This window comes from Miscanthus floridulus, chromosome 2 (assembly GCF_019320115.1).
Source record: "Miscanthus floridulus cultivar M001 chromosome 2, ASM1932011v1, whole genome shotgun sequence".
Taxonomy (NCBI): domain Eukaryota; kingdom Viridiplantae; phylum Streptophyta; class Magnoliopsida; order Poales; family Poaceae; genus Miscanthus; species Miscanthus floridulus.
Genome location: NC_089581.1, coordinates 2,370,527 through 2,392,867, shown reverse-complemented (window position 1 = coordinate 2,392,867; position 22,341 = coordinate 2,370,527). Strand labels below are relative to the sequence as shown.

The window sequence follows — 22,341 nt, the reverse complement described above, 5'->3', positions numbered from 1 at the left end:
GGCGCGATTTCCAGTTCTAGAATCAAACAGGCCCTAAATGAGATCGGTGTGAATGTAGTACGTTAGTCGGGCATCAGTCTATCAGAGAGACATTAACTTTTGTGTTGCCAGGTTTTGTGCTGTGATCTTTTGTGCGTTATTTTGAATAGTTTAGGACCGTGGCATTGACGTGCATGATTTGTGTTCCCCGTTTCGTTTTCGTCGCTCCTACCATAAAGTATATAATATAGTCTGGCCTCCGTTCGCGTGCCCTTAAACCCAGATTGATCTGTTTTTTTTTTTTCATCCGGAACAGTATTTTTCTCTCACAAATTTCTCTAAATTTCTCTAAACGAACGGCCATATATGTTTTATGCAGTTTTAACATATGATTTTTTTTTACATCGTAGAATTAAGATTCAACAACCTTCGTCCTCCTTCTACCTGTAGTCGTCTTTAGCTTTCTTTTCTTCAGATAATCAGGAGATCATAGATCTACCGATCATAAGATTTTTTTTTTATGAAAAGATAAATCACATATCACAGAGGAATAGGAGGAGAGGCCTACCTCGGAGCCGCCGCCGCCGCCCACTCCGGCTCGCGGCGCAGTTGGCAGTCCGGTCGGCCACACGACAGACCGAGCTGCACCACGCACGCAGAGCACAGTAGTGAGAAACCACGCCGATCGAGCAGAGCCGGTTGCCAGGTGGAGCGCCACCGTACCCAGTAACATGCGCGGCAGAGTAGCAGAACGGAGATGCGTGCGTGCGCTGCGCGGCGTCAGCAGAATGGAGGGAGGGAGAAAAAAATCCATGTGTTTTTTTTAAAACACATATATATTATATAACATTTCTGATAATATAACGCTGAATAGATAATCTGTGCAAGTGGTGTAGCCGGTGGATCTGTCTAGGTATTCTACTGCCCCCGTTTTGAAACGAAGTACAATGCTGAATAGATAGATATATCTGCAAGTGGCCTAGCAGAGTAGCAGGTGGATCTGTCTTAGTATTTTACTGCCTTCATTTTGAAAAATGGAAAGCCGATCCTTAAACTTGGTTCAGGAATGTGAATCTCTCTCTCCCCGCTATTGATATGTGAGCTTCATTTTGGTGCCATATCATTGCACAATTACTGTGCCACGCAGACGAATTAACTTAAATTTTGATGATTTCGACCCCATGTGAAACGATGAGTAAGTTTAGAAACCTGGATAAGCATTTTGAAAGTTCGAATATGGACAACACAGAATCAAATTCGAGGTCCCAAAGTGTTTCTTACTCTCTTCCTTTCGAAATGCATGTTGCACGGGTCCATTATTTTAAGGGGGGGAAATGCATGGGTGAAAGTGAAATGCTTGTTCAGATCTACGGTACTGTATAATCCAGCAGCTGATGGTACTGCTTGCTAGTCACTCCACTCAGCGCTACACAGCTACGCCTGAGCTCAACCATGGCAACGCCGCTCCACCTCCTCGTGCTCGCCGCCATCGTCACCGCGACGCCACCGCCGGGCGTAGCAGCATCATCATCCACTTCCACAGCCGAGCACATCCTGGGCGTCAACTACGGCACGCTGGGCGACAACCTCCCGCCGCCGCAGCGCGGGCTGGAGCTCGCCCGCTCGGCGGGGGCGTCCGCCATCCGCTTCTACGACGCGAACGCCACCATGCTCGCCGCGGCCGCCGCCTCGGGGCTGGAGTTCGTGCCGAGCGTCCCCAACGAGCTCATCCCGTCGCTCGCGGCCTCCCAGCGCGCCGCCGACGCCTGGGTGGCCGCCACGCTGCTCCCGTTCCGCGGCAACCCGCGCTTGCGGTACCTGTTCGTCGGCAACGAGGTCCTCTCCGACCCCACCGCCAGGTCCCGGTGGGCCCGTCTCGTCCCGGCCATGGCCAACGTCCACCGTGCGCTCCGCCGCCACGGCATGGGCCGCGTCAAGGTCAGCACCACGTTCAGCATGCACGAGCTGGAGGGCCAGAACGTGTTCCCGCCGTCCGCCGGCGCGTTCAGGCCCGACATCGCGGACTCCGTCGTCCGCCCGCTGCTCGCCTTCCTGGACCGCACCGGCTCGCGCCTCTTCGTCGACGCGTACACCTACTTCACCTGGTCGGCGAACCACACCGTGGTGCCGCTGCCGTACGCGCTGCTCGAGCCGGCTGCCGGGTACGTGTACCGCGACCCCGGGACGGGGCTGTCGTACACCAACCTCCTGGACCAGATGCTCGACGCGGTGGTGGCCGCCATGTGCCGCGCGGGCCACTGCGGCGTCGGGCTGGCGCTGGCCGAGACCGGGTGGCCGACGGTGGGAGACCTGGACCAGTTCGGCGCCAACGTGCGGAACGCGGCCACGTACAACCGGAACCTGGCGCGGCACCTGGCGTCCGGTGCCGGCACGCCGCGGCGGCCGCGGGCGCGCGTGGCGCCGGCGATGGTGTTCGCGCTGTTCAACGAGGACCACAAGTGGGGGCCCGGCACGGAGCGGCACTGGGGACTGTTCTACCCCAACGGCAGCGCGGTGTACGAGGTGGACCTCACGGGGCGCCGGTCGCTGGCGTCGTACCCGCCACTGCCGCCGGCGTCCAACGACCGGCCGTACCCAGGTCCCCTGTGGTGCGTGGTGGCGACGGACAAGGGGCCCGTGAACGAGACCGCGGTGAGGGCGCAGGTGGCGGCGGCGTGCGCCGACGTGCCGGGGCTGTGTGACCCCGTGCGGCCGGGAGGCGCGTGCTTCCTGCCGGACACGGTGAGCGCGCACGCCAGCTACGTGTTCAGCGCGCACTGGAACAGGTTCAGCGAGGACTACGGCGGATGCTACTTCGCCGGCTTCGCCGTGGAGACCACCGTCGATCCCAGTCAGTACTTACTTCCATTTTCCTCTGCCATATATTGTTCATTGGTCTTCGTTCAGTGGGGGATATACATATACAAATGCTCTTTGTTTGTCTCAGCCAAAATTTTAAAATTTCACGTGGTTTGAATGTTTTTCTTTTCTTTTCCACAGGCCATGGATCATGCAAGTTTCCAAGCATTCTACTGAAGTGAAGGGGCTTGACATTTCATGGAAAATCCCTGATCGAGAACTGAGTGTCCTTACCTTCACGTTGTTGCCTCCCGTTTCATTCTATTTTCCGGATTTAGTTGGCTTACCGCAAATCACTGTTCATGTTCGTTTTTTTTCCACAAAGTTCTTTGTGCTCATGTATCGCAGTTCGGCAGTTGGATCGATCCCGAGCAATAGGTTCTCTCACATATTGCTCTCACCATTGAGCATCATCAATAAAGAAAAAAAAGAGAAAGGGTAGTGTCGGTGCAGAAAGTGACCAACACGTAAATATTTGTAGTTTTACCGTACGTTGTGATCGGATGTGGCCTAGCGTTTAATGACACAGGGTTTATACTGGTTCAGCCAATGTGCCCTACGTCCAGTTTGAGTTGGTCGGTAACTTTATTCCTAAGCTCAGGTGCTCGAAGTTTGCTGTGGGGTTACAAACGGAAGGAAGAAAGATGGGGTTACGGTCGGACTCTGGTCTGAAGGGCCGAGAGCGACGGGAGCTCCGCTATGTGTTAAGTGTTCGAGCGTGCGCTTTGTGTAGCTTTAGAGTGTCTAAAGCTACAGAGGGTGAATCGATGTAAGTGAACTGGGGGATCTATCTCTTTGGGAGAGAGCGTATCCCCTTTTATAGATGAAGGGGATTGCCTTACAAGTGAGAGAGAGAGAGTGTACGTATGCTAAGTCTTGTTGCCCACGCCGTCGGATACAAGATGATTGTAGGCGTCCATAACACTGTTAATGTCAGATGTATGTAGGAGATTGCGTCGTCTTCTTCTGGTATGGGCAGATATCGGTGCCTGTCATACTGTTGATGCCCAGAGGCATGTAGGGGGTTTTACCATGTTCGTCTGGTATGGTAAATGCCGACGTCCACAACACTGTTGATGCCTAGAGATATATGGGGGAACCTTACTGTGTTTGTCTGGTATGAGAGTTGATGACGCCCACAACACTATAGGGAAAATATCGGTGTCCACAACACTGCTTGAGTTCTGACATGCCAAGAAGGTTGTATGGTACTATCATGCAGGTGTACAGGGTATGGTCCCCGGTATTACAGTTGACTTGAGTCGCCTTACTTGCTTCGTCCATTTCCTGGTCCTCACCGAGTGGGCATCCCCGGTCGGATGGTTCTAGTCGGCTCTGACTGCACCAGTCGGAGAAGAGCTTTAAGCAAGGGTTCGGTGCATCCCCGATCGGAGACGCAGGTCAGAGTTTGGAGGCGGTGTTTGGCCATGCCTTCTGGTCGAAGAGGCGGGCCGGAGTCGAAAGCGAGCGTTGTTCCTCTTTGAACAGACCTTCTGGTCGGAGAGACGGGCCGGAGTCAAAAGCGAGCGTTGTTCCTCCTTTAGCGAGACCTTCCAGTCGAAGATTAGATCACTCTTCTGGCCTGTCGTTTAGGTATTTGGGCCGGCCCAGGAGTTTGCACGTCATTCGCAACGTCGTCTGCTGGGTCAAGCCTTTGCTAGAAAGCCGGTCAATGAGGGATCTCGGGTTTATGAACCCGACAGGTAGTGTCGGTGCAGAAAGTGACCAACATGTAAATATTTGTAGTTTTGTTGTACGTTGTGATCGGAGGTGGCCTAGCACTCAATGACACAGGGTTTATACTAGTTCAGGCAACATGTCATACGTCCAGTTTATTCCTGAGCCTAGGTGCTCGAAGTTTATTCCTGAGCGCAGGTGTACAGGGCACGGTCCTTGGTATTGCGGTTGACTTGAGTACCCTACCTTACTTTCTCCATCCGTTTCCTAGTCCTGAATGAGCGGGCGTGCCCGGTCTGTTGGTCCCAGTCGGCTCTGATTGCGCCAGTCGAAGAGAAGCTGTAAGCAGGGGTTCGACTTATTCTCGGTCGGAGAAGCAGGTTGGAGTTGAAAGTGGTGTTCTGGCCAGACCTTCCGGTTGGAGAGACCGTCCGAAGGCGGGCTGGAGTCGGAAGTGAGAGTTGTTCTTCTTTCGGTCGGAGAGGCGGGCTAGAGTCGGAAGCGAGCGTCGTTAATCCTTGGCCATGCCTTCTGGTTGGAGATTTGGATCACCCTTTCGGCCTGTCGTTTAGGTTTTTGGGCTAGCCCAGGAGTTGCGCATCGTTTGCAACATTATCTACTGGGCCGAGCCTTTGGGAAGCTGGTCCATGAGGGACCACAGGCGGGTTTATGAACCCGACAGGTAGTTTCACAAGTGAAGTATTGTTTCCTTGTAAAGCCAGTGAAGTTATAACGGCGTGACCCAAATACAACATTTTCCTTTGTTCCTGTTCGATAGTACATAAAAAAATTCTAAGAAAAAAGTGCTATAACATTATTATATGTTAATTGATGTCAACACCACATAAACACATCATTAGAGAAACGGTAATGCCAAGAAGCGGGTGTCCCGCCCGGGCGCTGCTTACCCCACTTCGCTCCGCTCGCAGTGCTTCACGGCTTCTCAAAAAAAAAAATAGCGCCGCTCGCCTTCTCCATCGCAGGGGCTGGCCACCGCGGCCTTCTCTAGCACAGCGGTGCCACACCCGGCCCCTTCTTGTGCATTGCTCCACGCTCCCACACTGCGCCACCATCCAGCACCGCGCCTCCATCCACCTCGCCCGTCGTAGAAGGGGAGGCAGGGGATCGAAGGCCTACGTGTGCGCCCCCATCCACCTCGCACCGTCGGCAAGAAGGGGAGGCCTGCGCCACCGTAGTTCCCCACCAGGTAGGCCATGGCCACCGGCGATGCTGTGTTTCAAGTGTTTCAGATGTTTTCAGACATGTTACAGGCCTATGTTGTTTCATCTGGATGTTGCAAAAGTAGATCGCGATGTTGCATATGTTGCAATAGTTGTACACGTATGTTGCAAGCATCTGATCCTAATGTTTCATCTATATTTTAGATGTATGTTGCAAGTGTGTTTATCTATATGCTGCATATGTTTAACAAATATGTTGCAAGTGTTTTATCTGAATGTTGCATAGGTTTGCAATAGTTTTTTCAAGCGTTTTTAGGTGTTTTGCAAGTGTTTCAGATGCATATGTTCAAGTGTTTTATCTGTCTTCTTTTATATGTTGCAATTGTTGCGTCTCAATGTTTTCAAATGTAGATCGGGGTGTTGCACATGGGATGCGCGTGGAAAGTGGGAGGGGGCCCCGCGGGCAGTCTGACGGTGCGAGCGACGTCCGAGACGGCACGTGCCTGCTACTGGGGCGCTCGCTCGCTGCGCGGGCTCTATCCGACGCTAGCGCCCCAGATCAGATGCCTAGGCTTAGATGTGTGATGTGGATCAAACAAATCGGCATCTAGCCCTGCTCCACGCTTACAAACTTCTTTGGATATCCACACTAAGCACAAATATTTTTTTGTGTCATCCATACCTTGACCACAGTGTTTCTCCATGGTTTTATACACAAATTATTGATAAATCTTGCTCAAGACGAAGGCCGACAACAAAAGGAAGAATTTATGAAGTCTTATATAAAAAGAATAAGGGGATGAAATAGAGAGAGAGAGAAAAGAGACTTTGCTGATGCCATAAGTTGTTTGAGGTGCCAAGAGTCCCCCCTTCCACCCCTACTTTCTTCGTATTCAATGGCTCCAACGATGCCCTAATTTGACAATCTCCCTTATTTGCCTTTTGGGTGTAATTGGTTGCTCGCATTAGCTTTAGTATATATTAGACATTATGTAACATAGCCCAAGACAACATAAAACTTAGTCGATCCTCCAATGCTTGGTTGTCATGCATGGTGAAGCCGTGTTTTGGTAAAGTTGTGTTTGATTGTTTACATTGTGTTGCATGTAATCACCTCCATGTTTTAGTAGAGATTTTACCTTTCTAGTAGAGGCTGAGGATTTGTGGGGTGAAAAAGCAACTCCAAATGAGTCATTGGTAGCACTTTAAAATATAAGGTGAAGAGACTGTTATCTATTTATCCACGTTTAACCTAACTGTCAATCTTGTTTTTTTGTCGTGATGGGAAAACCCCCACTCCAATAGCTCCTTATCCTAGCTCCCAAACTATCTGCGCATGGGAAAACAGAGGCATTCACACGGAAAGATATGTGGCTATTGAAACTCCCTATCCATTTTTTTCCTAAACACTATTTGTTTCCTGACTGTCTACCTCTGCCTAGAGGTTCGTTGGAATTGGATCTCTGATCACTGTTTTTAGAAATGAGATTACTAAGAGATAGAGTAGACAGTGGATATCCTGTTTTGGAGCCTATGAGTGTGAGTTAGGCCCTCCACAGCGTAAGGTTTGAGCGGTGCTTGTAGAGGAAAGAGAACTTTGGGAGCCGCTCCTTCCCACTGCAGCGAGTGATTCCAACTTACACCGGTGCCAGAAAAACAAGGAGCAACGCAACTACTTGCGCCGGTGCCAAAACAATAGAATATGATTTTGTTGGTACTTCCCTGACCGATTCAGAGTACTAGTTCGCTTTAGCTAGTGGTTCTGTGTACTTTTTTTTTCTGCCATATGGGTCCTACCAGTGATGCCAACAGCTTTACACGCTGCAACAACTGAAGAACGCTCCTAGTTTTGGTAGTGGGGTCCGATTTTCTGGCTGGCTCTACTTCCACACTGTGTTTGTCTGGGATGGCCGGCCATCGCCGTCATCGTGGAGGTTCGTTGGAATTGGATCTCCGGGCATTATTCTCGGATCCGAGACTAGGAGTTAGAGCAGGCACTGAAGATTCTAGGTGTAAGCTAGGATGTCGGAATGGACAACCGGGACGACGAGCTATGTGGTCCATGGTCGGTGGTAAAGTATACACGAGAGACGTCAAGTATGTTTGTACGAATGAGTAAAAGAAAAATTGTTGAGGGGGTGTATTCCACTCCTTTGTACTTAATATTTTTAGAAATATTCCAATGAAGATTTTAGGACTTAGTTTTTTAGATACTATGGAAGATGCTCTAAGAGGCCTAACAGAGTGTCATAAAAAGTCACAAGAGATATTTTTATAAACTTAATATTTATACCTGCAAGAAATTCTAGATTTAGAGCCAGAGATATGTCATGACATCTGAATAATTTATTTTATCACCTTTACTTGACCTATAAACTACTGCCCTCATTGGCAGGGCTTTTGTCATGGCTTCTTCGCTGACTTAAAAGCCTACCAAACAAGCACACACAAAAACAACTTCTAAAACCAAAACTATAAGATAAAAAGGATGAAGCCCAAACCATTTTGGAGCTAGAAACCGAAGCCACTAAAATATAACTTTTATGGCTTCTTTCGTTTTGGGAAACCCAATTCCTCACAGAGAGGCTCTACGTATCCAACCTTGAGTCTGGAGCTGAAACTATGCTAAATCATGTGCTAAAAAATAGAGATAAAACTTTTTAGGAAAAAGTCTACATAAACCCCCAACTATTCAGGGTGGACTACTTCACCTCAAACTATAAAACCAGATTTTCTACCCCCTGAACTTTCCAAAACCGGTCAAATGACCCCAAGCGGTTTTGGACGGTGGTTGCTACAGTAACAGTGTTTTGTCTTTTTCTTTTTTTATTTATTTCCGTTGAATCTTTGAAAAATCATATTAAATCACAGAAAAATCATAGAATGAAAAATTCAATTTTGTTGAACTCCATATGAGTAGATCTACATAGTGAACATACAATATGGTATGCTTTAACATAAAGTTTTTGTTATAGCTTTAGATATATGTTTTTCTATAATTAATTAGAATACTAAATTTGTGCCCGTGCGTTACTATGGGTCAACTAAACTTTTTTACTAAAAACATACGGATCGCACAATAAAATAACTCAAATATACAAATTCATATCGTGCACTTAAACCTCATAGTCCCTCGTTAAGATCTGGCCCAAATCCAAGATTATGATTTTCTCAGTCCCGACACTCTTATCACGAACCTAAGTGACTTTTGTATCAAAGTGCCACTTCCATGCCACAAATGACACTCCAACTGATCCATCATAAATATAGTTTTGTAACTATTAATTTTCTTATATTGTGACACTTGTTAATTAGAAATCAATCAATGGCGGCTGTAAGCAACAGAAGAGCATGTTCAATTTTGAAAATATAAGGTATTTCGATTGTATACACCGAATACATTATTGGTTGTTTCTAATAGTTCATATCTAAAAGAGACATATCAAAATCAAAAGGGACTGTTCTAGGAAAAACAAAGTTCTCCACCCTCCATGTCACAAACCTCTTTTCTTGCAGCTGCAGGTGAGCTCAACACCTACAACCCCCATGCTCCTAGCCCTAACTCGTGGTCTCTAAGCCGCACGCTCGGTGGCAAGTGCGACAACGACATGTGGTAATGTTTCTGAATAAATAACTTAAACTGCGGGGTCATATTATTCAAAAAAAAATCTATTTAAATAGCATCATCATGCAGTTTAATGTATACAATCTATTTAAATTACATTGAGGATGTTTCAGTTTATTCAGTAGCGCCCTTTGTTCAGGAGACATTGCAGCTTTTCGTGATCGATCACGCTCTCTATTGGACACGTGACAAGCCGGTTGATGGGACTGGGTGCATATCCAGAACCTATATATCATGGAATGACATCTTAATCAATGCACGCTAGGATGGTGTCTAAGCACAATTGTAATAAACAAACACATGCACGATTCACCAGAATATCAGGAAATGGATACAAAAGTGTCTCCGTTTCATCATGAACAATGCTGATATCTTCCTCACTGTCAATGTCATACACATCACCAGTGCCACCTATGCTGCTTAAAAGTACCCGGCCGTGTATAAATATAACCATATAATAAAAATTGAACAATACAATAAGCAAACTATGTCACCACGATAATTTCAGCTTTTATTAGCAGAATAAGTAACCTGATAATTGTTGGAAGTCATTATTGTAGGTTGATTGCCTATGGAGCCCGTCCCTATTTTCGTCTGTTTCATTAGTTGTATTCCCATCTGCAAGTTTAAACATAGTATAAATTGTTATTAATTATAACACGTATGACAATTAAAGTGATACTTAGCAACATCACCATACCTATTGAATGGGCAGCCATATTGTTATCAAGATCAACATTCTCTTGGTTATTCATTTTATACCTTTTGACGGCGTTTCTTGTTTCTTTCACTCCTCTTTTCATCAGACATTGTTGCATACCGTTCTCTCTCCCTCTGCCTCTTCTGCTCATTAGGATCTCCATCTAGTGGCACCAACCCTGGTCGGGTATGATTCCCTTTAATAAAGCTTGGTGAGGAGTTGCAAACATATGAATATAGAATATGTAGAGAGGTTGTAAAAGTTTATATACCTCCATGTGTTGTATTTGTAAGGTCCCCCAAAGGTACCCGATCACCGGTTGGCCTTGGCGTGTCCATCAACACTACCTGTCACTTATGTAACTTATATATATGTGTCTAGCATTTGGGAAACCATGAGCATGAAATATAGTTGGACACGCTGCATCAAATTTGCATGAGGACTATGCATGAAGCATGAGTTATTTTGTGTCGTGAGAGAAAATCTCCTTACTCATTCTTGTTACTTTGTAGTACGACTGTTCCATGAAAATGATAGGCATCCATTACTCAATAAGTGGCAAATCAAATACGGAAAACAAATGTGATTCATATACAGGAAGATCTACATGTCACACTGCTGAATTTGTATGTGTTATCCTTACTCATGAAATTTTTTTAGTTGTTGCTGCAGGTTTGTCTCAGATAAGAAAGTAACTGGACCACATAATTATGTTTCTTTTCCATCCTAAGTGACAACCATGCCTTACTGTTTTCTACTTTTCCATGTCATTTTTTTTTAAGTTATTGCTTAAGAGATTCCTACAACCACAAACAGTGTACTTTAGAGATCGACGTTAGTGGACTGTGATGACGGGGAGCAGATCCATAGCACCAAATGTGTATTCTCAATAGTTTAGTTCCTAATTTGGTCAGTAAATTAGTATTAACACTCCTTTGATAATATATTGTTTACAAAAAAAATGTATCACACATGACACTTCATCTATCCACTTAAGCTAACAGCTTTTGATTAAGATGAAATGATATGCATAAACAATTGTACATCACTTAAGCCAACAGCTTTTGATTAAGATGCAATGATCTGTTCTTAAGTGTCAGCAGAGAATATATACACACTTGTGATCTGTGCTTCTGTGTAAAATCTGTTCTTATACACACTTGTGAATTAGTGATGTTCCATTAAGCAAGCCTGATTGTTGAAGGTTCAGCAAACTTAAATCATCTTTGTGTGCCATGCTGATCCTAATTATCAAAGTATGCAGTATGTACTCATCTTTCATATGGATTGATGAATTATGCAGTTTTAACTCGGCTCATTTTTTCAGTTATGCAAGGGAACATTCTTTGTGCCATCACATGACATTCAGCACAGTAGAAGAATTTGTAAATCGTTGAAGAAAGCATGTAGTCCTGAATAACCTAGTTCAAGTCTCTTGTGAAATTTTACTTAATCTGGGATGACACTTGTCCAAATCTATCAAATATGGAGTGTTGAACGAACAAAAAAAATCAGAATATCGATCAAACTATCATTTTAGACCAGTCTAATTACATATAAGTAATTAGTAGAAATTTTTTTTGGGTATAAATAGCAGCAGCCTAGTTTGAAGAGGACAAACTCAGGTCATGCACAGTACCTTAAACATGTGCCTAGTACCATAGACAGACTTATGAAAACTATGGGGTATCTATGAAACAGTGCACAGTGACATCACCTGATCACCGGAATCAGACTGAGTGCTTCAAAAATCACCGTAAGTGCTAGTCACCTAATGCCAATGCCGTACAAGAAATGCAGCATGAGACAAAGAAGAGAAAAACCTGCACAGAACAGACATTGAAATCAGAATGCCACTGCTCACTTCAATACAAGACAACGAAATCAGAACTCAGAGAATGAAAGAAATCATTCAACCCACAACGAAATTGGGCCACCCTAAAACTGAAATTGACCTAATCATCTAGAGTGACCATACAATGTTTGCCTACAAGGACCATACATGTTTGTCTGAATCTGCTGGTGCACTACCACTGTGTAAACTTTCTAGCACCTACCTACCGGAGAGCAAGCATAGCAACCAAATAGAAAGATAAGAATGGTGCCATGGCCTTCATGCTGTTGCAATATATGCTGACTGTCAGTTCTTTAGTACTGTGATTGGAATAGATTTTACTGTGAATCACTGACTCGTTAAAATTTCAACTGAACTACAGTCGGTCCCAAAAATTAAAGTTCCTCAAAACCATTGACTCTTTCCTTGCGCTCTGCATTTACATAATTATAAACTCAAATGCCTTCTAAATCATTGGCCCTGAACATGGATTTATGGATTATTGCAAAGTACTACTTCGGGGAATCGAAGCAAAGTAGTCTTGGTCAAGCTCAATTAATAAGGCAATGATTTAGGGAGGTGAGGTTATCGAGAGTTTTCTGTTTTTGTTCTAGGCTTCTAGATGTAACTTTTCCTTTAGTAATCAAAATTAGATCCTTCGTACTACATTTTTAGTACAGTTTAACTTAGTTCTGAAAATTACACATAAAAGATGGTTTTCTTTTGGTAAGCGCTCAGCACAACTTGAGGGAATTATGATCTGAAATTTAAAGCACGACAAAAGCTTTTTTTACTACAGTATAGTATGGCAGATGCATCTCATGCTAACCAAATTTCGCACTTTCTAATACCTTCAAAATAGTCAGTATAGTTATTAGCTGGTGCACTGCATGGTCAATGGAAACCAAATGCACAATAATTGAAACTGAATGTCCTTAGTCTAAAATGCCAGTAGTATGCACGGCCATTCTAAATTTACAGGTTATCTCAAGTACTAAATTACAGCATATCTCTAAAAACTATCCGTAATTAGCTATTTAATTTAATAAAAAGTGTCAGTTTAGCTTTTCAAGGAACTAACTAATAGGGACCCTTCCTATTCAGATCTGAGGGATAGAGGGGAAAACGACAGAAACTCACCTTGGTGCTATGGATCCAGGAAATTAAGATTGGAAATAAAAAATCTGTACACAGTAAGAAGGGAGATGAGATGGCCAACAAAGACGTGGCGTAGTAGCGATTGGCCGGGCGCAGGCCGCGGAGGCGGACGTGGCTATGGACGGCGGCGGGGTCGAGCAGCGCGAGGTTGGAGCCCACCTGCGCGCAGCCCGTGAACCAAGAGACCTAGAGCGAGACGGCTTCGGCGGAGGCGGCCGGGCGTAGGCCGCGGAGGCGGACGACCGGACGTGGCTGCGGACGGCGGCAGGTTCGAGCGGCGCGAGGTTCGAGCCTACCTGCGCGTGGCCCGTGACCCAAGAGACCCAGAGTGAGCCGGCGTCGGCGGAGGCGGCCGGGCGCAGGCCGCAGAGGCTAACGTGGCTGCGGGGTCGAGCGGCGTGAGGTTCGAGGCCACCTGCGCGCGGCCCGTGACCCAAGTGGGCGAGCGCGGGGAGTGCTGAAGTGGCGCGCACCAGGGCGAGCCCAGAGAAAGGAGAGGCGCGCATGCGGTGGAGAGTGATTGCTTGCTGGTGACTGGGGTTGATTGCGCGTGCGTGGAGAGGTCCCACCCGCCGGCACACGGACTCGCGGGATCGCAGGCCGTACGGTAGTACGACGACCCCAATGTTTTGTCGCACGAGAAAATGTCTCTTTTAGTCTTTTTTAGCTGTGAGATGATGTGTACACTTCTTAAAATTGCAGATACACCATTGCAAAAAATACGGAGCTTATAGAACCATCGGTTGTTGTGTTCCTCTACAGTAAAGTATATCATATTCCAGTCCATAGGTCAAGCTCTATATATATTTATTCATTTTAACTTCTACTCAAGGTAATTTTAGGAACAAAACTAACATAAGAGAATTGAGTGGAAATATGGTCTAGGATCTCACCATGCTGAGTACTCCCTCCATACTAAAAAATGAAGTCGTTTTGGACAGCGATACGGTCTCCAAAGCATAACTTTGACTACTTATTTTTATAAAGATATTCATCAAAAAATGATATATGTAAATTTTTGTGAAAGTATTTTTCAAGACAAATCTATACATATGGTTTTTACATTTCCAAACTCAACAACTTAAAAGTTATTCATAATTTATATTCCTAATGTTTGACCCAAGCGTTGTCCAAAACGACTTCATTTTTTAGTACGGATGGAGTACTGAACTCAACCAAAATGACATACCTTTAGGCTTTAGCCGAGGTGGTATACCTGCACATGACTATATTCATTGGCCGACAATGGGGTGAAAACTGAGGCATGAATCAAACACTTCGAAACACAAGGAATTCAGTTAACAGTTGCATTTGGTTAGGTTCAGTAATAGGAGCCATACCTCTCTAAGCCGTTGTTGGCCAATCATGCTTGTTTTCAATTCCGATGATTGCTGACACGTGTCGAGGCTCGACCAGTGGACATTCTTGCGGATGGTTGATCCTAGAAACACAAACACACAGGTTTAGTTGGTCGGTACATCAACTTTCTGATGGTGGATCCTACATTTGATTTAACTTTGAAGCCATGTTGTTGGCTGAAAATTGCAGAATAGCTTTAGTCATCTAACATCAATAAACTGAATGGGTACGCATGGTAGGTGGTGCTGCATACCAGTGAGAGACCATTAGCCTGTTTTGCAGCAAGGCCATGGCCATCCATTTTCCTCCTGGTGTACCAGCCAAACAGATGGTGGAAGCCGTATTGCCTATTTGCATCCTGGCCCACAGCCATTGCAGGGATCAGGGTTTACCTGTCAACAAGGATTGGGGCTGGCATTGTCTGAGGCTAGATGCTGAAGGACTGGGGACAGGGAACTATGCCACAATGGCCTCCCTCCGCTTCTTCTCTTCCTTGGATCTCAGCGATTCCACCGGGCTGTAAAACTGCCATCATAAAACCTGAAAATTAAGGAATAGCGGCGATAATTCGTTTTGCAAACATAATAATGATTGCCAAACTTCTTCCTTTCTTCACCAATCCTTTCATTATGTATTTATGTTGTGCTCTCCGGTGCACGCAATCTAGAGCTACCACAATTTAGTTCTGTCGGTGATCACAAACAACAGATAATCGATAGTGATGACTGATGATCACAATGTGTAAAAAAAAAAAAAAAAAAAAAGCTCACCGTTGGGTGAAATCAGAGGTGGAAGTCGGATAACTCGACATAGGTGTGATGGCAATGGGGAGTTGGACGAACAACTGTGGTACGACCCTCGCTATCTCCTCATCTACTGCTCTGGATCCCGCGCCATTGCCCTGCAGTACGCTGCCGTCCTCAAATAGGTGGCCGGAGGGGGGCCAGCGCGCCGTCGCCAACCGGGAAGGAGGTGTCCAATCGCTGCCGTTCATGGGAGGGGCTCCTCGCGCCACTGCTGGCCAGGGAGAAGGGGGCAAAGGAGCAAAGGAGCACGAGGAGGCATGAGGGGGCGGTCGCGGCGGCGGCGGCGACGCGATGTGTGGAGGGCGCGGCGGCGGCGTGGGTGAGCGCGAGGGGGGAGGGCGCAGGTTGAGGCGTGCGGGCGCGGCTGCGCGATGGGAAAGAGCGTGATTGGAGGTGGGATTTGGGAAAGAGCATTCGGGAGCGCGTGGGACTTCGGAAGGACATCGCATAGGGAGTTGATTGGGAATGCGACTTCCTTTTTTTTTCCGGACAGAGCGTTCACGCGCGCGAGAGAGGCTACGGATCGCACGGGTAGAGCGACGACCCCAAGTTCGATTGTGGCACCAAAACGTCACTCTTTAGTTTTTTTTTAGTTGTGATGTGACGTGATTGTGATTGTGATGAGAGAATAATTCGTAGCTGCACGCTATGGGCGGGGCTTAGGGCTTGTTTAGCTGGCGTTTTTTTTTGGAAATGGTACTGTAGCACTTTCGTTGTTATTTGACAATTAGTGTCCAATCATAGTCTAATTAGCCTTAAAAGATTCGTCTCGTGAATTTTGTCTAAACTATGTAATTAGTTTTATTTTTTATTTATATTTAATGCTTCATGCATGTGTCCACAGATTCGATGTGACGGGGAATCTTGAAATTTTTTTACAAAATAAAGTGGAACTAAACAGTACCTTAGGGTCTGGGCTTTGATGGCTAACAGCAACCAGAAGGTTTGATGGCTAACAGTAACAAGAAGATCGACCCGTTCACTAGGCTTAGCCCGTGTTCAGTTCCAAGAATAGTTTAAAAAAAAGTGCTACATTATCCGTCACATCGAATCTTACGATACGTGCATAGAGCATGAAATGTAGACGAAAAAAAAAACTAATTGCACAGTTTGGTTGAAAATCGCGAGACGAACGTTTTGAGCCTAATTAGTTCATGATTGAACATTATTTACTAAATAAAAACGAAAGTGCTACGGTACCCAGATTCCAACTTTTCCTCTAACTTAACCCAGCCTTATAAACCATATTTTTTTCGTTAATAAATCAGGCAACGTTACTTTTAATGGTATCTTATCAGCCACGCGAACAGCGCAGCCGCGCCCGCTTTTCGCCTCGATCCCTCGGCCCTGGGCTTCTGGCAGCATGCCGTGCCGCGACACAACGACTTCACCCGTGCTCCTGCGCTGTGCCCCTCCCTTCCGCCTCCACGCTCCCGACGTCCACCACACAGCCCGATCGAGTCAGCCGATCCCCCCATGGCGGCGGCAGTCGCGGCGGTCGCGGCTGCGACGACGGCGGAAGACGAGGCCCGTCTGCTGCGCCTGGAGGAGCAGGCGGAGCACGGCGGCGGCGGCGCCTGGGAGTACCTCTGCCTCGCCCGCCGGCTCCGCGCCCGCCGCCCCGCCCACGTCCTCCGCGTCGGCCTCGCCCTCCTCAACAACGCCTCCGCGCGCTCCGGCCTCGCCTCAGAACGTAACGCGCTCTGCCTTCTCTTCCCCTGACCCTCGCTGATCCGCCCCCGTCCCGATTGGTAGATGCATAGATCTCGCCCCTGGTCTCGCATCCCGGCCGCCGGCACGATCTATCCGTCTCTCACGCGTGGTGGATTTGGATTGCCCTGCTCAGCCCTTCTCGATTCCGCCCCATAGATGCTTAGATCGCGTTATGTCTCTGCTGGATCTTTCGCATCCTCTGTGATTTTGCTAGTCGAAATTGCGAAAATATGGCCGCGAGCTTTGCAGCTTCCGACCCCTGGTCGTAAACGTGTGCCTGCTTTCTTTCGGTGCAGAGTGGACGCTCTACGAGCAGGTGGCCACGGCGGCAATGGATTGCCAGCGTCTCGATGTGGCAAAGGTGAGGTTTCTTCTGTAACCGTGTGACAGACAGTGCTCTCTGGTTCAAGTTCTTGTTGTCTGATGCGTGGCGGCATAACTTCAATCTAGTGGTCTTTTGATGGATTTGCAGGACTGTATCGGAGTCCTTTCAAAGCAATTTCCTGGCAGCACCCGGGTTGGTAAGTGCGGTTACTGAACTCAACTTTTAGAGAGACTATTATGGTTCCTAAACATACCCTTCAGATCAAGGACGAAACTGTTTTAGTATAAATAAATATAGATTGATCAAGAATTTAGCTGATTCGACATTAATCTTTTGAACATATCATCTAGCCTCGACCATAGTTGTAAAATACAGCTATCTGGGTTAGATTTACACCTGCACTGTATTCATATCATCATGATGGTTGTTTCATCCCCGGAAATACAGCCTGGCAAGTACAACTGAAGGGGATCTAATGAACCTTATAGGTCCGGATGTTGGTTTATTTGAAGTTAAACAAGTATGCATCTATTCTACATTAATGTATCAACACAAAATTGTAACTAAGATTCCGGTAGAAAAGAGGGCAATTGGATAACGTTGAAGGTGATGTGGCTCATCTAACAGCACAATTTCTGATTTTCCGTTTCAAGTTCAAAAGACATGATATCTGCCGAGTTATGCTGCCATGCTGGGTACTTTGGTCAGTTCTCACCTTTCTTTATATGCTAAACTAAACTCAGTGAAGGTGGAAGTGTGAATTTTTGAAGTTAAAGTATTAAATAATTATACTTGCATTCTATATTAATTATAAAGGCAAAGTGTTGATGTTTTAATTAAGAACATGGTAAGAAAAAGCAATTGGATAGTTCGATATTGTTGGTGATGTGATCTAGTGATTGAGTTCTTAATCGTAGTGCATACTAAAAAAGTTAAAAATAAATGTATACATCTAAGACTCAAATTCCTGATTTTTTATTTTTATGTATGGAAGACTTGACATCTGTGAGTTCTATGATGCTGGTACGATGGTCACTTCTCTGTATATGGTGAATTGATCGTGCCCTAAAATGTAGCCCGGCTAGAAGCTCTTCTGTTTGAAGCGAAATGTGAATGGAGTGAAGCTGAAAGAGCCTATGCGCTAATCCTGGAAAACAATCCATTTGACCAGGTATGCCATATCGTGGTTTTGATGATGATTCTCGTTTTTCATGTTAGAGACTTGGTTTGCAGTAGTAGTGCAATCTGCCAATCTTCTCTGCCCGTTGAGCTAGTCAAATTCCAAGGTTCAAAGTTTTTTGAACCTTGTCTGATGCCATTTAACATTACAGTGAATGCTTTCTGTGTTTGACAGATTGTCCACAAGAGGAAAATTGCTATTGCAAAAGCACAAGGTGATATGTCGATAGTGGTTGATTATCTCAATAAGTATCTGGAATTGTAAGTATCTGCATCCACTTTGTTTTAGGAGCAAGGTGTAGTTATCTGTAATTTCCTTTTGGTATAACACATCAATTCTTTTCTTGTATTAGATTTATGGCAGATCATGATGCCTGGAGAGAACTTGCTGAAACATACGTTTCCTTACAAATGTAAGGTGTTCGATATCAGTTCACTCTACATAATCTGCTAGATATGGATGCCACAATACTAAATTGTTCCCATTTCTTATCAGGTACAAGCAAGCTGCCTTTTGTTATGAGGAGCTAATATTAGCCCAACCAACTATTCCACTCTATCATATAGCCTATGCTGAGGTGATCTGAACTACTCAAAGGCTCAAAGCAGCCCCTCTCCAAAAAGAAAGAATGAAAAAAAAAAGATTCCGCGATTATGCTTTCAAGCAAAGGTCTTGACATCATAACATGATGGGAAACATCCAAAATCTAATAAAGCATGCCAAGTTATTGATGATGTCCAGACGGGTCTGGACGGAGGATTGTTTTATTCAAGAGAGTTATAATTTAGTAAATAGTGATCTTTTATAAAAGAAGGATTTGATATAATATATCTATTTGTTTGATGTGATTATGTTTCACAGTGACGACTTCCTTTAGATATGGGCTGTAATTTTCAATATATACAATGCATTGCATCTTTGTAACAACTGTGAGGCATACAATTACTCTTAACTAGTGAACTAACTTTGGTTCCACCAGCTACCTGTTTGCTGATGTTTTACCTGCGAGGCATACAGTTAATCACTTAATCTTAGTTAGTAATTTTTTGACACATTTAGTTGTATTTCACAGCTTGTTTTTGTTGTCTCTCTGACTTGGAATTTAGAGTCAATCCCACTGTCCCACTTTACTCAGTCACACTCAACATTCCTCTTAACAAACCATAGGCGTTTCTTGGTTCAATGGGAAGCATAATTGATTTTGTGCTGCACCTGTATGTGGTTCTGCCGGTTTTTAAAAACTTTATCATACTGATTATTGAGTGTATATATATACTTTTGTTGTGAAGGTTCTGTACACTATGGGTGGCTTGGAAAATCTTCAGACAGCTAAGAAGTACTATGCATCAACAATCCAGTTGACTGGAGGCAAGAATACAAGAGCCCTCTTTGGTGTATGTCTGGTAAGGCCATACTAGTATAGGAAAAACTTGAACTCTTAGTTGATTCTTTCTGTGTGATCCATTATTGATTCTCTCGCATATCTTAAACACCCAGTGTACTTCGGCAATCAATCAGTTAACCAAAGGAAGGAACAGGGAGGAAGAGGGATCGGAGCTGCAGAGCTTGGCTGCAGAAGTTCTGTTGAAGAATTACAAACAACAGGCTCCATCAAAGGTGCCCCTTATCAGCAGCATGTTGAAGAACATGAAACTCAGCTAATATCAACTAGCTTCGCACATTCACAGTGGCCTGGTTGATAGATAGTTAAATTAAATTGATGTGGCATAATGCTTTTTTTTATGGCACCAACATTGCAAGGCTTAAAAATAGATGCTCCCAAGGCCATGGGTTGTACTTGTACAACACCTGTTTGCTTACCTAGAAATATGCATGGCTTCTTTTTCATTGGATGTTCTACTATAGATCAAGAAACCTCCGATTGTATTTCAGCACAAACAAAATTTTGAATCAGTCACTGATGAAGGTGTACCTGTTGTTTTTTATTGTTATCTGACTATTTGTTTTGTATATGAATCCCGACTCGGAGCATTTTATCTTTTTCCGTCACGGGTATTCTCGGTTGTTCTTTGTTTTCACTCTGCAATGTGTTTTCGGAGATACAGATTCCTAATAACATGGTCATCACATGTTTAGCCCTTTCAACCACTTCAAGCTTAATAACTGACTAATGCCACCCCTTGTATTTTTCGCCTAATGATGGTAAACCTGAGCCAGGAGTTCCGGAGAATCACCCCTTGTCAAAACTCGTTACACCCTGTATTTTCCTGAGATCTTCGAGAGTACCTCATATTTTCTTTATAAAAATATAAAGTTTTACAACTACTAAAAAGGTATTGGAATGAATAAAGAAGGTCATCTCTAAGAGTTTCTAATAATCAACTTCTAAAATATAGAAGATAATTTTATATCAGAAATCCTATACTATTTATAAATTATCCTAATTATTTTTATATATTCTTTCTCTCTAGTACATTTATATCAGGAACTATTTTTTACTATTTATTCTTTTCACGCTCTTTCACTTTTAGATTGGCCGACAAACACGCGAGAGAGAGAAGATACGCGCGACTCGAAAACGCGTAACTTTACGTGGAACAAGGTGACTTTTTAGTTATAAAAGATTAGGAAGATGGATTAGGAGTTGTTGAATAGGGTTTTTTTTTCTAATCTTGTTAAAAACCAAGGATTAAAAAGGAATTTAGAAAACTCCTGGAGATGCTCTAAGAACCACTTGGCAGGTTGGCATCATGAATTCATGATTCATGACGAACATCAGACCTTTTTTGAAAAGGGAAAATTGTCTTAAGGTACAATAAGTACCTTGAGCTTGTAGAACCCAACCTACTATGGCAAAGATGCATGTCCCTGCAATCAAATAGTAGCCTGTTCGGAAGGCCGTAAACTGTTGGCTGGTTTGATGTGAGAGAAAAACACTGTTTCCAATTGAAAATTTAGGATCGTTTACGAGCAAACGAACAGGCTGTAGATTGTCCAAGGGAGGGCCCCATATTCTAGGAGCACATTTTCTTCAAAGGCACATGCACCAGGTTACTTACGGAATCTCAAAGAAAGAGTCGTCTTCTTCATGAAAACTCCTCCTTTGGATTCAAACTTCTCCTAGAAAAGTTTTCGGTGCGAAATTCCATTCAATGAGTAATTCAAAGAGTATGTAACTAATTAACGACAAAGCCTTTTGGAACGCAGGAATTTCATAGGATTTAGTTCATTTTTCACAGGGAAAACGCAGGAATGGGGGAAAATTCATGTTGGCAGAACCGCATAATCTAATGCCTCTCAGGAGTACTTCTCTTCTATTAGACACTAAATACTCAAGAGAGGACACTAAACTACGCAGTTCCGACGAGCACACCCCAAGGAAAAACTCAAAAATCCACATTTTTTCATCAGGGTCATAAATGAGAGAATAAAGCTTACAATATTCTTAAGCCATTTCTTACATCACTTTATTACAGTAGCAGAATATTACCTCAATTGATTCTAAAAGCGAAATATAACAATGTTATCAAAGTTTTCAGCGGAAATGTATTTAACGACAAGTTTAAGCGCTAACATGAGAAACATTTATATACATGGAATGAGAATCGATTGTAAGTCTTTTCCTTTGCAAAAATATTTTGTGAAAATTTTGAATAAACTCTACGTTAGTAACGTAAGAAAATAATCGCTAAGCCCACCAGGAGATTTCCACACATAAAATCCGTCTACCATTCCTCGCTCACCTGCAACAGGAGGAATAAAAAAACCCTGAGTACTCGATTGTACTCAGCAAGACTTACTCGACAGGAGAAAAATGAAAGACTTCAAGGATATGCAAGGCTTGTTTGGCTTGTGGATCATTGCATCTGCAAAAACATTACTAAACATGCGTCATTATATTCAATTTTATTAGCAGTCATCATTAATTCATTAACTAACCATTCTATGTAAGCACCTATACTACTTTTAAGCAGGTGGTAAGCA

General features: G+C 44.5%; 3 protein-coding genes across 12 annotated transcripts; 2 read left to right on the top strand and 1 right to left on the bottom strand.

The window, feature by feature from the left end:
- Positions 1-1,431: 1,431 nt before the first annotated feature.
- Positions 1,432-3,148, top strand: LOC136537622 (probable glucan endo-1,3-beta-glucosidase A6). Its single transcript, XM_066529569.1, has 2 exons — positions 1,432-2,830; positions 2,980-3,148. Exons 1-2 carry the CDS (start codon positions 1,432-1,434, stop codon positions 3,018-3,020), a joined length of 1,440 nt encoding a protein of 479 aa, XP_066385666.1. The 3' UTR covers positions 3,021-3,148.
- Positions 3,149-9,195: 6,047 nt separating this feature from the next.
- Positions 9,196-15,584, bottom strand: LOC136514923 (uncharacterized). 10 transcript variants are annotated; one of them, XR_010773900.1, is made up of 6 exons: positions 15,143-15,584; positions 14,626-14,912; positions 14,354-14,454; positions 10,293-11,844; positions 10,022-10,217; positions 9,196-9,939 (listed from the first exon to the last, which is right to left on the bottom strand). XR_010773900.1 is itself a non-coding variant. In XM_066508632.1 (5 exons), exons 2-5 carry the CDS (start codon positions 10,182-10,184, stop codon positions 9,496-9,498), a joined length of 399 nt encoding a protein of 132 aa, XP_066364729.1. In that variant the 5' UTR covers positions 10,185-10,217; positions 10,293-14,058; the 3' UTR covers positions 9,196-9,495. The 10 variants fall into 10 exon arrangements, 1 of the variants encoding a protein (XP_066364729.1); XR_010773899.1 differs by having other exon boundaries at positions 14,626-14,897; XR_010773898.1 differs by lacking the exons at positions 14,354-14,454; positions 14,626-14,912; positions 15,143-15,584 and having other exon boundaries at positions 9,196-9,546; positions 9,635-9,737; positions 9,853-9,939; positions 10,293-14,035.
- A 940-nt stretch (positions 15,585-16,524) lies between these two features.
- On the top strand, positions 16,525-20,367 carry LOC136537621 (uncharacterized). Its single transcript, XM_066529568.1, has 9 exons — positions 16,525-16,871; positions 17,188-17,252; positions 17,364-17,412; positions 18,293-18,387; positions 18,571-18,656; positions 18,749-18,808; positions 18,892-18,973; positions 19,686-19,799; positions 19,894-20,367. Exons 1-9 carry the CDS (start codon positions 16,655-16,657, stop codon positions 20,056-20,058), a joined length of 933 nt encoding a protein of 310 aa, XP_066385665.1. The 5' UTR covers positions 16,525-16,654; the 3' UTR covers positions 20,059-20,367.
- Positions 20,368-22,341: the final 1,974 nt, after the last annotated feature.